This window comes from Molothrus ater, chromosome 3 (genome assembly GCF_012460135.2).
Source record: "Molothrus ater isolate BHLD 08-10-18 breed brown headed cowbird chromosome 3, BPBGC_Mater_1.1, whole genome shotgun sequence".
NCBI lineage: Eukaryota > Metazoa > Chordata > Aves > Passeriformes > Icteridae > Molothrus > Molothrus ater.
The window spans coordinates 41,511,620-41,527,864 of NC_050480.2; the positions used below are offsets into that span (position 1 = coordinate 41,511,620).

A 16,245-nucleotide genomic window follows, 5' to 3' on the forward strand; every position below is an offset into this window, starting at 1 on the left:
TCAGTTTTTAAAAATTCAAAATCAAGTTTAATTTAAGAAGAATGTTCTCAAATAAAATTTATTTACACTGTATTTACAATTTTGCTGCTGACAAAATCATGTTTACATATAAAAACTGCATTAGTTACACTGAAATCGGCTCCACTCAGCCTCCAGACTGAAACCACTGCCAGTGCCAGTCTGGATGTCAGATGCTCACCAAAGCTGCTCTGTCACTCCCCAGCTAGGCACTGGAGAGAAAACAAACAAAAGGGCTCATGGGCTGAGATAAGGATGGGGAGAGTTTAGTCACCAGTTACTGTCATGGACAAAACAGACTCAACTTGGGGAAATTAATTCATTACCAATCAAATTAAGAGTCTCCCATCTTTAAAAATGTTGCAATTGGGGTTTCTTGCTTTCTCTGACATGCTCAGGAAGTTGCAAAGTGTAACACAAACAACAAAAGTGCTGTCAGCCTTTGATTTAATAAAAGAGAATCAGCAACCATTTGCTTTTCTGATCAAATAACTTGCATAGCATGGGCAGTTCCATCAGACAAACATGTTTGATGTCTTTTGTGGTCATAATCTAGACTTACTCTAAACCTGTTGGGAATTAACTTGAAGATGTTGCAAAATGTTTTTTGATTAATTCTGGAAAACACAGACATGAGACAGCATCTGAGGAAAACAAAGAATGGAAGTAATCCCTATGGACAGTACAGCCTTCCAGAACTCAAGCAGGAGAGTTAAATATTGGATGGGATGAATAGAAACTGGTCTGCACAAAAGTGGGTTTGTGCCCTTTTTACTGTCTTGTAGACATTGATTCTGTCAGTTCCTTTGTGGGCCACTTAGCTCTCCTTTTGCCTGCTGAGGAAGAAGGTGCAAAACTTCTATAAATGTTTCTTCATTAATTTAGGCCTAAACATTTTTGTTTGTTTTATTATTCTTAAACTACTACCCTATTGCTGAATGGCCTCATGTTTCGATTTTTGCTTCCACTCAATGTGCAGCCAGATGAAGACTGGGTGTGGGGAATGTGACTTAAATTCAGAAGAAGCAGTTTCCTGAACAGCCCTGCATGTTGGGGGTCAGTCCTTTCACTCTCCCTTCAGCTTTCAGAAGAAAGCAGCATTTATGAGATCACACAAATTTCAAGTATTTATGAGATTACCTAAAATGTCAAGCCAGTTTAAAACTATCATTCCTAGAGATTACTCTAGAAGTAGATATTTTATTATTTTGGATTGTTAACACAAACATTCCAGAGAATGCAGCTTGGCTTTCCCACTGTAGTTTCACTCTGAATACTTGCCTTTTCTCTAATAAACTATTTGCAAATGTTCACTTTTCTCTTTGAAAATCTGGTTTTACGGAAATATAAATTTTGGCTTTTTCATTTTTTCCACTGACTCCCTTCCTCTTAAGGGAACAATTCATCCTCCTCTCTCTGCCAAAATGCACTGATTGGTAGCAGGGCTGGGTTTTTTTAGTGTACCTTTCTTCTTAGAGCCACAGTGATACAGCCAGATTTGTAAAACTGTTAGGATAGTGAGACATTCATATTTTTAATGGGAAAATAAACAACCTAAGGCTGAAGTTTTATGGCTCAGCACAGGAAATAGCCAAATTTCTAATGCTTTTTTGTTATCTATCACCTTCTTCATCCCTATGAAAACAGTGCTTTTGGAGCCTGCTGGCAGAGGTCATTCTTAGAAAATTATTATCATGTTGTTGGTATTTCTTCACTGGGCTGACATTTCAAACATCCCATCCCATTTTCTGGAACAAGCAGACCACACCATTTTCCAAAATTAATCCAAAGAAGATGGCAAACCAAGGGACTATTCGGTTCAAGTTCAACGTAACTGCAAAAAAAAAACCAGAACAAATTTATCATGTACCATTTAAGAAGATCACAGAAATCATATGAGAATTCATATTAATTTGTGTGTATTAGAAATCACACAAATTTGTTAAAAGTCTTCATTCCAAAGATATTAATAAAATTAATATGAAATTTTCATTTTTCAGAAACTCAAAAAAAAAAAAATCTATGTTTCAATGATCCATGAGTTGCCTCAAATTGTATCAGATGGATCTGGTGGATATAATACTATTTATACAAAGAGACAATGGTGAGATAAGAGGTACTTTTTTTCTTCCTTTTTAATTTTTTTTTGTTTCAATCACTTTTTATTAAAGTTTAAGGAACACAGTTTTAAACTAGAGCTATTTCACACATCTGATATAGATTAAAAAGATAACAATAATAATGGCTTCTGTAAAATCAGCAGTCTCTCACACATATTCTGTACACATAATGCAGTATATAAAATGCAAAAATGTACCTCTAATTGCCTGAGAGTTTGATATCAAGACAAACACTTTTATAAATGCAAGGCACAAAGGCGTGTAGTCGTGTTCCCAAATAACAGCTGGAATTAGCAGGAGCTTTCCATAGGTGGACAACAGCAGTGCTTTGAGAAGTAAGATGAAGTCAGACTTTCTTTTCAGCATCTCAGGTGTCATCCACCACAAAGTAATGAAAATACCAATGAAAAATGAAGTTTGTTCTGAAAGGAGATAAGAGGCGTTGGAAAGAGAGAACGAAGTGCCAAACATCAAGTCCAGATCTGAATGAATTTCAGTAAAATGACATGTCTCAAATGCAATAGAGTCACTTTTTAAAAGCCACAGGCAAACGTTCTCTATCTCCTGTGTTCATTTTAATAGCCAAATATTCCTTAAACCAATTCAGTATCATGACATTCAGAATAATTCTATCACAGGATTCTATCTGTAGGATTATCATATTTGTGATTTCTGACTCCATATAGGGCAGGAAGTTGAGCACAAGAACCTCTTCACTTTCACTTTTTAGCAACGAGAAGGGTTTTTTTTCAACTGTCTGTTAGGCTGTAAAACAAAATCAATCCTTCTTTGCAAAAGGTCACCAGCAACGAACCCTTTTCATACAGCATGAGAAAGAACACCAAGGTGAAAATACCTTTGAGCTACCAGACTTTTTTTGACACCACTCCTGTGATATGCTGGCATTAATGCAGATGTCAAAGAAACTCCCACAATAATTGTAATAGATGACTCACTACTGAAAAATAAGTTCAATATTTTTACTGACATATTATAAAAACCCACTTAAAACAACATTAGACAATAAAGGATTTAAATTAAGCTCTGAATGTGTAAGAAAAATACTAGTTTTAGTGTGCAAGTTTGACTTAAACACTATCATCTGAAAAAGTATGAGAAAAAATGTTTTAACCTGCATAGAACAAAACCTCTTCCCTGCCTTCAAGTATAGTCTTAGAATACACTGGTCTTAGAATACACTGCTCTGTATTTTAGTTTATTTGTTTAAAAAAACAACCCCAAACACATACAACTTTTCTCCATTTTTTACTTTAGTAAGGTTGTATCACCTTAATGAATAATAAACCTTGAAGTCAACATGAAGCATGGAATAAGGCTGAGCTTTACATTGATCTTCAAACTATGTCAAAAGATATCAGGCAAAGATTTCTGAATATTGCCACTTTTCAGTCTCTTCATATCTAATGCTGATCATATCAGTCTGAACTGTAATCAGGACAGGTATTTCCATTAAATGCAGGCAAATTAGAGAGTATGTGTGTAATTGTTTAACCATACTGGGTTGGACATCACATCCATTCTCTATCAATTTTTGCAGTATGGGCTTGAAGTTCTTCGGTGCATAAAGAGTATATAATACAAATCACCAATCTTACCTAAAGAAGCTATGCCAAACATTCTATAAAAATCCCATTCTTTGGCATATCTGATTAAGTCATCAGGATCTGTATTTTGGCTTGAATCCTGTAGTTGCAACCACCTGATATAAGCTTCACAGAGCAAACAAAACACGCAGAGCTTCCCATGAATCTGGTAAATGAAAGAATAATAAAAGGAGTACTATTAAATCAGCATAAATTAAAGCATTAGTAAGAAATCAGCATTTAAAAAACATTTAAACACCTCCACACAAACTCTGTAGGTGTTTTACTTTTCTTTAGCATATAAGCAAAATTACTTCTGCTGAGCCACTAATTTATCACATCATCCTTTTAACATCTGTTAGCATAATAGTCAAATTATAACATGCACAAAACTGCATCAACAGTTCTGTACAGAAGAAGGTATATAACTGTGCTTAAGGCCTGATTGGGAAGGCTGTTCAGCTAGGAATGAAAAACCAAAATTGTAACATTGCTAGCATAGAATTATATTATCTAAAATTTCTGTTTAAGGGCAACTACTCTATTCAGCAAACTGGTTTAAGTAGTCTTGTTTCTCTTTTTCCCTGGGACAATCTCCATTAGAAGAAACTGGTAGTGTAGTTATACCAAAATATTTCTTACCTCATATAAGAGTGAGGCACCAAAAATAAAGGTAGCAATATAACCAAACAAAGCTATTTAAAATATCTTCTCAAGTGACATCAAAAATTATGTTGCGAGGGCTAACAGTTAGCATGTTTCCACATTATACAGTCTGTAAGCCAGTGCATATATGAGGTGATTTCTGGTTTTATACAGATTTAAACAAGCCATAACAATTTCTGTGCTGGATTCTACTTTTTCTATTGGAGGAAACAGTTATGTCAACTGCACATAGATGCATAGGCTTTGCCAGTTTAAAATTCAACTCAAATTATTTTAATAGATGAACTTTTCACAGACAGTCCTTGCAGAAGCCTCACAGGAAACATCATTACAAGTCTCCAGAAGCACTGAATTAATTAAAAAAAATTAGATAGATTTATGCTTGAAAGATGAAGCGAGTGTATTTATCTACACTGCTTAAACTGAACTGGTTAAGAGATACCAACATGAACACAGCACATACTTATGCTTAGAGATTTTGCTCTAGATTAGCTTCCCTCTCCTGGGAAATCAGTCCTTACAGTAAAAATATGCAATAGTAAAACACTGCACCTCCAGACTGGCCAGCCCAACTACGTAATTCTGTATCAACCCCAATTCAAGTGAAAGCCACCAACTTTTGCTCTGGCTTTGAGGACATGATTAATTAAACAGAAAGAAACTTGTGAGAAGTTAGTACAGTAGGTTTAACTGGCACAGTATTGTTAATTTGGTATGTTATACTCCTATTGCTCATTTGAAAAAGAATTGTTTCCAACAGAAATTCAATTTGAAAATTAATCTGCAATTAAGTCTTTCTCTTACAGTGGAATTTAGCACATCATCCTTTTAGCATCAATTAACATGATAGGCAGGTTAGAGGTTAAGTAGAAAACTGCATGAACAGTTCTTTGCAGTTCCTTCTCTTCAACACGTAAGATGACTTTGTATTTGCTGATATTGCAGCATCACTTCTGTGAAGACAGAAGCTGTCTCATTAACAGTGGGAGTTTGAGACTCCATGTGCTCTATTCATCATATAACTGGTTCAGCTTGCTGAAATCTGTAGAGGGGCAGGAGACAAACAGTCTTTAAAGTTTTATAACTAATACAACAGACTTAACCAAACCTAAATATATTTTTAACAAAAAAGCCACAAGGTAGGGACATAGCAACTTACATTTATCTTTGTGTTGAAAAGAATGTGCCTGTATGCTTGTGCTTTGCATAAAACAGCATTAATCAAGATGATAACAGGATCATACTCAATGTATTTATCCACAGGTTTCTGGCAGGATTTCTGAAAATCACAAAATAAGAAGAATTAGGGGAAAAAAAGGAAAGGAAGAGTTTATAAAATTTTCCTCTTATCTTAGTACAACTGGATAAACACAAATTAGCAATTCAATTATAAGTAGTTTTTCCCTAATGTCATCTTCATTTTCAATACAGTTTTAATCCATCCAGAAAAATGGCTTCTTCTCCCTTGACACTACACTTGAGACAGAGTTCCCTTATAAAATAGAAAGATTTATTATTGATTTTTACAGGCTTTGGATTAAGATCGATAATGAAATATGCAGGAATAGACTTAGTTATCATTTTGTGCTCCACAGATGCAAAAAACTAAACTACTTTCCTAAGACTCAAGAAATGCACCAGTATCATGCTAAAGGTTAACTGATCATGGCTCATCTGCATATTTGGTGTTATTTTGGGTATTTTTAGAAAGAAAAATAATTTCTTCTATCACTTCTTTATTTTCAGAGATGCTTTATCCTCCTATCCTATCCTATCCTATCCTATCCTATCCTATCCTATCCTATCCTATCCTATCCTATCCTATCCTATCCTATCCTACCCTATCCTTTTTCTTTCTTTCAAGGAGACAGTAAATGTTTTTTGCTGTTGCATTGTTCTTCCATACTGTTAAATTGTCTGGATGTTTCAACCAGTTTTCCATCATTAAGCAAACACCAATACATTCAGAATACTGATAATGTAGTTTTCACACAGACCCACAGCCAAAGAGTCAGTTGCCACTAAGCAGTGATAGAGCACTAAACCATCACTTCTCCAACACATCTGTTAGAGAGGTTATTTCACCCAGACCACTGGGAACTGCTTGTCATCAACCCCTTCCAGCTTTATTGACTTACCTGCCTGGCTGATTGAGCTAGGGCTAATAAGAGGCTGTTATACTGTGAGCAGGGGGGTTAAATAACCTTACAAAAGGCTCATCTAGCAGACCTAAGGGGCAAGGAAGTAACTTCTAGCAGTGAGCTGAGGAGCAGCAGAGCAGCAGCAGCCACCACTTCAGTACAAACAATTGCACTTGCAGCAGGGTGCTCTCCTGCAGGCCAGCTTTCTCCTGCTGCTAATCCTCCAGTCTGGTTCCTCCAAGCTGTCCTCAGCTAATCTTGGTCCCCCAGGCCTTCACATTAGCTGCCATGCTGAGAACACAAGAGTCACAGAAATTATCTTTATTTCCATTTTAATGAGTGCATGGTGGTGCACTGCCAGAAGAGAAATGTTGGCACACCACCTTCTGAAGTGCTGGAACAGTCAAAAATGCAGCATCAGACAACACACACCTCCAGACAAACTCCCAGGACAGAACATATAGGTTTTTCAATTTTCATTTTTCTGTCATACAAAGACCAACTAAGTACCACACTGCTGCTCACTCACCCTGCAATAGGATGAGGAGGAGACTCAGAAGAAGGTAAAACCCATGGGTGGTTAAAAGAATAGTTGAAATAAAGCAAAATATAATAATAACAATAGTAATGAAATGGAAGATAATAAGAAGGAGATAATGCCCAGAAGAAACAACAGCTGCACAACATGATTTCTCACCAGCCACTGACCAATGCCCATTCCATCCCTGAGCAGTGATCAGCCCCTCCTGGCCAACTCTCCCAGTTCATTACTGGGCAGGACACTCTGTGGGATATGGAGTATCCCAGTTTGGGTCATCTGTCCTTTGCTTCCTCCCAGCTCCTTGTGCACCTGCTGGCTGGCAGAGCATGGGAAACTGAAAAGTCCTTGGCTTGGGGTGAGCACTAATAGCAACAACTAAAACATCAGTGTGTTATCAACATTATTCTCATTCTGAATCCAAAACACAGCACTCTATCAGCTGCTAGGCATAAAATAAAACTAGCCAAAACTAGGATGGTGTCCAAAGTTAACACTGTCTTGCTATTTAACAGAATAATTTTTGTAGAATCTGAGAATGCAGAATTTCACCAGCAAATTGACTCAGAAGTCCAACATCAATGTCAAGGAAAGCATCTGAACAAAAGCATAAACTGAATAGAGTGTCTAGTGAATGCTGCAACCTATAATCAGTGTTTCTTTGTCCAGCTTAAGGAAAAAACTCATTTCAATAAGACAACACTGTGTATGACAGTACACAGGTTGGACGTAATGAATTAAAAAACTCCCTCAACTAACCAAGAGTCTGAGAAATCTAAAAATAAAGTGAATTAGATGGTAAAAGGACATAACACAAGACCACTTTTAATAGAGTGAAAAAGAAATTGCTACTTTAATTAGAGGCAGTGTCTTGCTTCATTTCTTTCTACTGGGAAATCATAAACAAATATTCTTATAGGTAGTGATTTGCATATGTCAAATCTCTGGGTTGATGTAGCATCAGACAAGTGCAATTTTTTTAATAGGTTTATTCACACAAGCACTGGACAAGTCCATTCAGAGTAAGATTATTCAACACAATGGGTGTCATAAAGGTAAGATGAAGGGTATCCTACGCACACCCAGTTTTATTATGCTCTCAGATTCTCCTACAACAGAACATTTTCTGACCAGGACCAAAAATCTTTCTGAGTAAAGAATGGTATTTTCAATTGAAAGATCCCAGTCAAACACTAATCAAAAAATTTGCAGTTAAGAGGTATTGAAAAATTTTCACTGACAGCTGACATGAATTTTAGACAATGAAAATTTATCAGACCCACCATCCAGGCAAAACCAACAATTCAGAAATTTACTGCAGATATATACAGAGACTGCTACAAAAGAATACACAAATAGTAGTGTCTTCTGCCCCACAGCTTCTGGCAGCCAAATACCAAACCTTCTTTGCAGCTGTGAAAATTATGTTAAATTTAGTATTTCTATCTTCTAGAGTTAGATGAGAGCCCCATTCTTAGTATATATTATATTCCTAAGATACTTTATTTCTATCTGAGTCTCTGCTGCAAGAAGAAAAGTCCTATGTGCTTACCCAGCCAGTGACCTAGCCAGCATGAGTTCACCCAGGGATTTGTGAGACCTACAAACCACCTTTGCTGCAAAACACTTGTGTGTGCACTGCTACAGACTAATTGGATGATGGCTGATATACCATTAGTACACTACAGAACTAATATTCCCTCTAGGAAGAATTTTTTCCATATCTGGCTATTTCATTATTTTTTCCAGCTACACAACTAAAACATCTGACACCAACCTCAAATGCCTAGGAAGGAAACCTGTGAGTGAAGCCTGACTTCAGCAAAATCAGTGCAAGCAAGGACTGATGCAGTTTAATACACATATGTTTCACTAGATAGTTTCAGCTAGTTAAAGGGATGTAACTTTGGGGACACTGATAATCACTAACACTTTGAGAGAAGATTGGTATCAGCAGCTCAGCTATGGAGAACTGCTTGCACTTTTAAGATTTTAGTCAGGCAATTTAACTCCAATCCTGGTGCTCACATCTCGTTCCCCACTGCTGTTCTGAACAGCTCTAGTCAGTGTCCTGGGCAAGATGAGTGAAGAAGGCACATCTTTAACATACTGAGCTTTTTCATCTTCTTTGGACTTTCTCCAAGATGTGCCTCAGTTATCACAAAAGCAGTAAAAAGAGGTAACTAGATTTCTCCACGCTTTTAGCCATTTTTCAATTTCTACCTTAAATATGTAATTGGCATCAGAAACAAGTAACTGGTAATTTTTTCTTGAAAAAATAGACACTACTTTGATTAAAAGGTACTTTCAGATTACGTGTCAGAAGGAAAGTCAAGCTTCACACCATAAATTCTATTTGCGCACCTTCTGATTTGGTAAATTTAAGGAACATTATGAGTATTTGATACTGACATACAAAAGTCTACAGATACTGTGCTCCCCTAAAAAAGGATGTTAAAAGTATATCAATATTCTAGTAAATTTAAATGGCTATTACTTTAAGAACTGTTTGGCTAATCAAATATTTAGGAAGATTTGACTATGCTTGTTTGTTGTTTGAAAAAAAAATCTTCCATTTTCATAACTTAGAAGTTTGCTTAGTTATCTTAAAAAAATTTAAAACCAATTAGCAAAGGCAAATTAAAGAGAAAACAAAACTTCAAAAGTGAGTACAACCATCTTCTTCATAGTGTAGTATATGAGATTCTTTTTGATCAAAGCAATCCAAAACATTTAAGGAAAGTAACATACATTTTAAAGTCTCAGTTGTATTAAATATGACCAAAAAAACCAAAGTACTGATATGTTAATTCAAACTTCATGTCTATCAGGCTTTTATAAATCACTACTCAAAAGACATAACTCTTGCTTTGTTCATCAAAGATACTCAGCTTGGAAACAGTGTTCACAAATGTGTGCCCAATACAATACAGTATACAAATATTTGAGAAACACCTTCTGTCTCTGAAGGATAAAGTTTCTAAAGTATATGAACATGACTTTTTTGGATTCACCTCTCTAATTTTAAAACATGACTTACTTTTAAATAAAAATATTTTGGATGGGGTTTGTGGAAAGTAAAAGAATTCTTGAAGAGGAAGCCATAGAACATGACAGAAAGTAAAAATATACACTGAAGAACAAAGCTTCATCCTGATCTAAAACTACCATGAAAACCACACCAGGAATACATTTGCAAATCTCTGGGCACTAGAAATATCAATGAAACAGTCTTATTATAGTATTCCTTTCTCCAGGGTTTGGACTTTGGCAAAATTAAGCTACAATTTTTTGCTGGACTACACATACAGCAAATTGTAACAACATTTACATAGCTTCCACATGAACAGAGGTCCATTTGCATAGGTTCATAGGCAAATTAAAGACTCTTGTGAGAGTGCCCTTAATCCCAATTGCACCCTTAAATAATAAAACACATTAGCTGTGCTGCTTTCAGGAATGGATTCTTTATTAGGGACGCAGCCAAGTGTCACAGTAGACTGAAAAACAGAACAGCCCAATTTCAGATGCATTCCGTTTCAGAAAACAAATTAAAAATATTTTTTTTCAGTAGTGAGTTGGTCTGTAAACAGTTATGTAAAATTAGCATATATTATTTTCCAGGATGATCTTTGTACTCTTGACAGATTCTTTACCATGCCACATAAATGCTTTGCATTCAAAGCAAGGTCTCTCTGCCTTGCTGCAAAAAAAAAAAAAAAAAAAAAAAAGAGCTTTTCAATTATTTTTTAATTGCAGAAAAGCTAAATGAAGTGTGCACTGCTCAGGCAATTTAGCTTTCTTATTACAAAACACAAGGGGGATCCTGACTGTGCTCTATATATTGCAATAAGTAATTTATTTTCCTTTGTTATGGTCTGGAACATTATTAACATTTTATTTTTAAACATAACAACATATATGAAATTGAAAACAAAATTTTAGAAACGTTTGCATGCTTTTCCTTCCATTTCTGAATAAGTGAAGTTTGCTAATTTCTTTCTGTAATCATTGCACTTCACAGTTTATTTCAGGTTAGCCAATCGTGCTCCCACCCCACGCCCCAGAATTATTACTGTAGTAGCAGTGTTATTTGAACACTATTTTTTCCTTACTGTTCTTAATGGCTGGTTTGTAATACATTTAGTGAAGATTTGCTGTATTATTTACAGATCAATTAAATTTTAAGGGTCTCAAAATAATTAGCGAAAACCTTCTCTAGAAGGAGCCACCTAGGCTTACCTTCACAATCATTTGTCACTGGAAATAGGGAACGCATCAGTCCATTACAGATTAGGACTAAACCCAGAGCCAGGAGATGCAAAGTGAGTGCCAAACCCACCTCCACTGTGGGCAATCCTAACATGCCCACAGATTCCACACCCTCCCCTGCCACTCCTCAGTTATCACACTGAACAAAATCCATATTGAAGAGCTCCATCTGTCTCTTGTAATGCTGCTTCCACAGCTAAGTACATGCAGGATGAGAAAATGGTTCATTCACTAAATGTGCAATGCCAGAGGTCTGGGCTAGGCTTCAGCTGAAAATGGCCTTAATTAAACAAAACAGACTTAAAAAGAAGTTACAGAACTTGAGGAATTTGTGGCAGTTAGCCACCTTGCAGAGTTATTAAGAAAAGACACGACCTTTCCAACCCAAGTGTATGTGTGGACTTCTATGTTTGATACAAGAAAGTTTCTTTAGTTCCTTCAGCATCTATTACAAATTTATTCCCAGAGTGCATAATAACACTTATGAGGTCTTTAATGCTTGCCCACATTAAAATTACAATATGGAGTTCAAAGAAACTTTTAATTATATTAAGAGCAGTAAACTAAAGTAAAGCAACATTAGGCTGAATTTCCAAAATTGTACTCTAATATTGTGGGCTGGAAACACGTGTTCCTTAATGAAAGCTTTTAGTATTTGCCTCTGGAAAAAAATTCATTCTTCTCTTCAACAAATTAATCACAGAATACAAAATCATGGTATTTTGCTTAGGTATTCAAATTTAAATCTTCCACCTCAAAATCACATCCAGATCAGGTTAAACACATCCTGAAATAAATGCAGGGCTAGATAGAAGTTGCTGCTGAGAGAACTTAGCTTCTTCAATCTTGAGATAATGTTCCAAAAAGTGCTGAATGACAGGGTTGTCCCGAGAATGGCAAAGACCTTTTAGATGCAGATTTCTTAATGTATCAAGGATGACTTTAAAATAGTGTTGGGGCAAGTCTCTAGGTTCCTATGAAACAGTGATGATCTTGACAATGTTCTGTTTGTTCCCAATTTTCTGGGGCCTTCTATTTTACTTACCATATGGAACAAATGTTGGGCTGTTGTCTGGCTTTTTCCTTAAGGTGTCAGTATTTCCAGGTACTACTTGAAAATGGGAATGAAACACGAGTGCTTTTTAACAAAAAAAAAAATCTAGATTATGCCCACTGGCCTCACTTTGAATATCACTACACAATCTTCCTATGAATTTTTCACTTCTTCTTTCTTAATGCTACAGTGGAGTAGCAGTACTCAATGCTCTCACTCCATGAAGACAGATGAAAAATGTTCTCAGGCTGAGTGATCACACCTTCTAATCTCACCTCAGACCTTCAATTTTTCTTAAATACCTTCAGCTTTCCTTAAGTTTTTAGAGGCCTACACTCTAAGTTTTATATATAACTGATATAAATGATGTTTCACACTGTTAAGTGGGGTCTTCATATGTTTTTAAGTGAAGACTTCTAAGCTATCATTATTTTCAGGTTTGATCATCAAGAAGATTCATAACACTGACACACTCATATCCCTACTCATGAAAGTCTGTGAAGGGTATCAAAGGACACTCAGTACTTGACTATTTTTCGTTGTCAGCAGCATGATGATGAACAACTTTCCAGGTCTCTGGCCAGAGCACAGGCTTGCCTGCATGGAACAGAATGCCTGCAGAGAGCTGGAACAGTGATAAAACCATCCTTGCAGATGAAAAAGAAAAAGTAAACCAAGCACTGCACTACTGGTAACCATGGGGCCTTGGTAGCTGGAGACAACATCAGGGCTTTCCTGCCCGAAGTCACATTAGTTCAACTGAAAGAATCTTTTGATCTTGGCAATCTTTCAACATTCTCATCTCCATGTGCCATGAGCTAACATGTTTCCTGCTTTCAGCACTGCCAGAGTGGCCAGAAATTGAAGGAAAGCTTTATGATAATATGACATGTGCCACGTAAGAGCAACTAGAACTGAACCTGAACCATGCTGACTCACAACAGAGCCAGAGCAAACAGACTGGTACGAGTCAGTGAAAAATGGTACACATCTGGGTCTGCATGGAGAATGGTGGACAGAATTCCAGATTGCTAGGAATGTGGGATTCTTTGCTCTTTCTTTTACTCAATTTGTTACTCTTTTTATATGAGTTTAGCATTTGTGATGAATATAGCAACTGGGACTTAAGTCTTTGATTCTACATGGCATACCACAGCTCCAACAGACCAAGACATTTGGTCCTCAAATGGTTAAATGCCAAGGGGAATGAGTGCCATCTACTGGCTTCCAGGTTGCCTTAAATCTGTTTATTAGCACCAAATTAATAAGCAAGAGAAGCTGTAGATTTCAATGAGGTCTCCCCTCAGCCTCCTCTTCTCCAGGCTGGATACGCCAAGTGACCTCAGCTGCTCCTCATACGGCTTCCCCTCTACATCCTTCATCAGCTTTGTGTCCTCCTTTAGATGCTCTGCAACAGCTTTACATCTTTCTTACTCTGCTTTGCCCAAAACTGCTCCCAGCATTCGAGGTGAGGCAGTGCAGAGCAGAGGGGACAATCCCCTCCCTTGCCTGGCTGGTGATGCTGTCCCTGATGTCCCCCAGGACAGGGTTGGCCCTGCTGGCTGCCAGGGCACTGCTGGCTCATGTTCAACTTGCCACTGACCAGGACCTCCGGTGCCTTTAAATAATCATCACTCAGACCCTGACATTCAGGTCCAGTGGCACGGGAGCTGTGTTCAGCCATGGAGCCACGCTCAGATCTGCCCTTCAGCAAGAACCAGGCTGAGCACACTCAGCAGCAGATGCACTACAGTGCCAGTCAGGACAGCTCCAGCACACAGGGGCACTCAAGGAACAGAGGAAATGACATTGGGAAGCAGAGCAGACAGAAAACCTGCAGAGTCACAGAATGGGTCAGCTTGAAAAGGACCACACGGGGTCACCTGGTCCAACCTCCCTGCTCAAGCAGGGTCATCCTAGAGCACCTGGCACAGGATTGTGTCCAGAGGGTTCTTGAACATCTCCAGTGAGGGAGACTCCACAACCTCTCAGGACAATCTGCTCCAGTGCTCGGTCACCTGTACAGTGAAGAATTTCTTTCTCAGATCCAGGTGAAACTTCCTGTGCATCAGGATCTGCCTGTTGCCTCTTGTCCTATTGCTTGGCACCACTGAGAAGAGCCTGGCTCCATCCTCATGACACCCTCCCTTTAGATATTTATACACATTGATGAGACACCCTCCCTTTAGATATTTATACACATGGATGAGTCCCCCTCTCAGCCGTCTCTCCTCGAGGCTAAACAGGCCCAACTTTTTCAGCCATTCCTCACAGGTCACCAGGATTCAGGGAAAGCGGCCACAATGCGCGAGCACGGCTGCAGGGGGCGCTCCAAGGGGCTCAGCCGCCCGCGTGCCACCGGGCCCACTACCACGTGCCGCGCGCCGCCGCCTGCTGACGTCAGAGCTTCCCACGTGCATTCCTGGCCTCCCCCCACCCACTGCTCGCAGCCCCGACTCACGCAGATGGAGATACGGAGCACCCCGCGCTGATAGTCCCGGTACAGCTCCGTCGCCTCCCCGTTGCACTCGATACAGCGGTAGGCGCCGAGCGCCGCCATGGCGCGCGGGAGCACGCCCAGCCCTGTCAGCGCTTCCACACCGCCTCCTCGTTTCCGCGTTCGGGAGCGCGGCCGAGCCAGACCGCGCCGCACTGCATCCCGGGAGCTGTGGTTTTCCTGCCGCTGCCGCACGCCCGACTGCGCCGATGGAGAACTCTATGTCCCAGGGGGCAGTGCGACGGCGGCCCCGTGGGAGGGGCGGCGGGGACACCCCGTGTTCCCGGGCGAGGCGGCGCACATGCGCGCCGTGAAGATGGCACCTGCCGGCGGGCTAGCGCGGGGTCCGTGGGTACCGCTGGCCATGCTGGCCGTGCTGGCCCCGGCCGCGCTCGCCCTTACCGAGCGCTTCCCGGCGCTGTCCCTGTTCCAGCAGGAGCGGCACCGGCAGCGCCACGGCCCGGCGGGGGAGTGGGCGGAGCAGTACTCGGCCGAGTGCGGTGAGTCAGGGGCGTCGCCGCGGTGACCGCCCGCAGCCCGGGGCGGCGGTGCCGAGGCCGCGGGGGCGGCGGTGCCGCTGGGGGCCCGGGGCGGTGCGGGGTGCCGGCGGCCCCCGGGCTGTGCCGCCGCTGCCCTCGGCTGGCTCATAGCGAGGCTGCCCGAGGGTGAGCGGCAGCGCCGAGCCCGCCGCGCCGGTGTGTGGCGCGGAGCCACAGGGGCTGTGGCGGCAGCGAGCCCGGGAATACCTCTCATCCCTGAGACGGGCAGACCTGAGGTACCACACGGCAGGATCCCTGCTGCCCATTCACCTCCCGAGCCCGGCAGCTGGACTCTGCTGCTTTTTCATTCCTGAGCTCAGTAGTATGGGGATACGCCTGTACTCCGTGCTTGTATTACTGAGTTTCTTAGTACAAGGAGCTGCCGGAGAGGGTCCAGGGGATTGGAGCGTCTCTCACGAAGAGAGACTGTGGGAGCTGGGCCTGCTTAGTATAAAGGAAAGAAGACTGAGAGGGAATCTCATGAAGGTGTCAAGAGTATGGTGCTAGACTTCTTAGTGATGCCCAGAGACAGGATGAGGAGCAGTGAGCACAAACTAAAATACAAGTTCCAGTTCAACTTGGGGAAGAGCTACTTTGTATGAGGGTGTCAGAGCACTTGGAACAGGCTGCCCAAGGAGCTTGCAGATTTTCTCTATCTGGAGACATTCAAAACCTACCTGAATGTGTTCTTGTGTCACCTGCTTGAGGTGATCTTGCAGGAGGGTTGGACTGGATGGTCTCTACAGGTCTCTTCCAACCATATCAGTTCCGTGTTTCAGTGAGTGAGATGTGGCTC

At 40.2% G+C, this 16,245-nt stretch overlaps 2 protein-coding genes across 3 annotated transcripts in view; one reads left to right on the forward strand and one right to left on the reverse strand.

Annotated features, from left to right (window-relative positions):
- On the reverse strand, positions 1-15,213 carry ARV1 (ARV1 homolog, fatty acid homeostasis modulator). The gene is given in 5 exon segments (XM_036380120.1): positions 1-1,852; positions 2,336-2,560; positions 3,755-3,908; positions 5,568-5,687; positions 14,875-15,213. Coding segments are annotated over 5 exon segments (945 nt in total). The 3' UTR covers positions 1-1,745.
- Positions 15,212-16,245, forward strand: part of TTC13 (tetratricopeptide repeat domain 13) — a 38,839-nt gene continuing 37,805 nt past the window's right edge. Inside the window, exon 1 of one of the 2 annotated variants that reach the window (XM_036380118.2) lies at positions 15,212-15,410. In XM_036380118.2, coding sequence (XP_036236011.1) covers positions 15,212-15,410 — 199 coding nt within the window. The remainder of the gene's footprint in view (positions 15,411-16,245) is intronic. The other variant, XM_036380119.2, reaches the window with a different exon arrangement.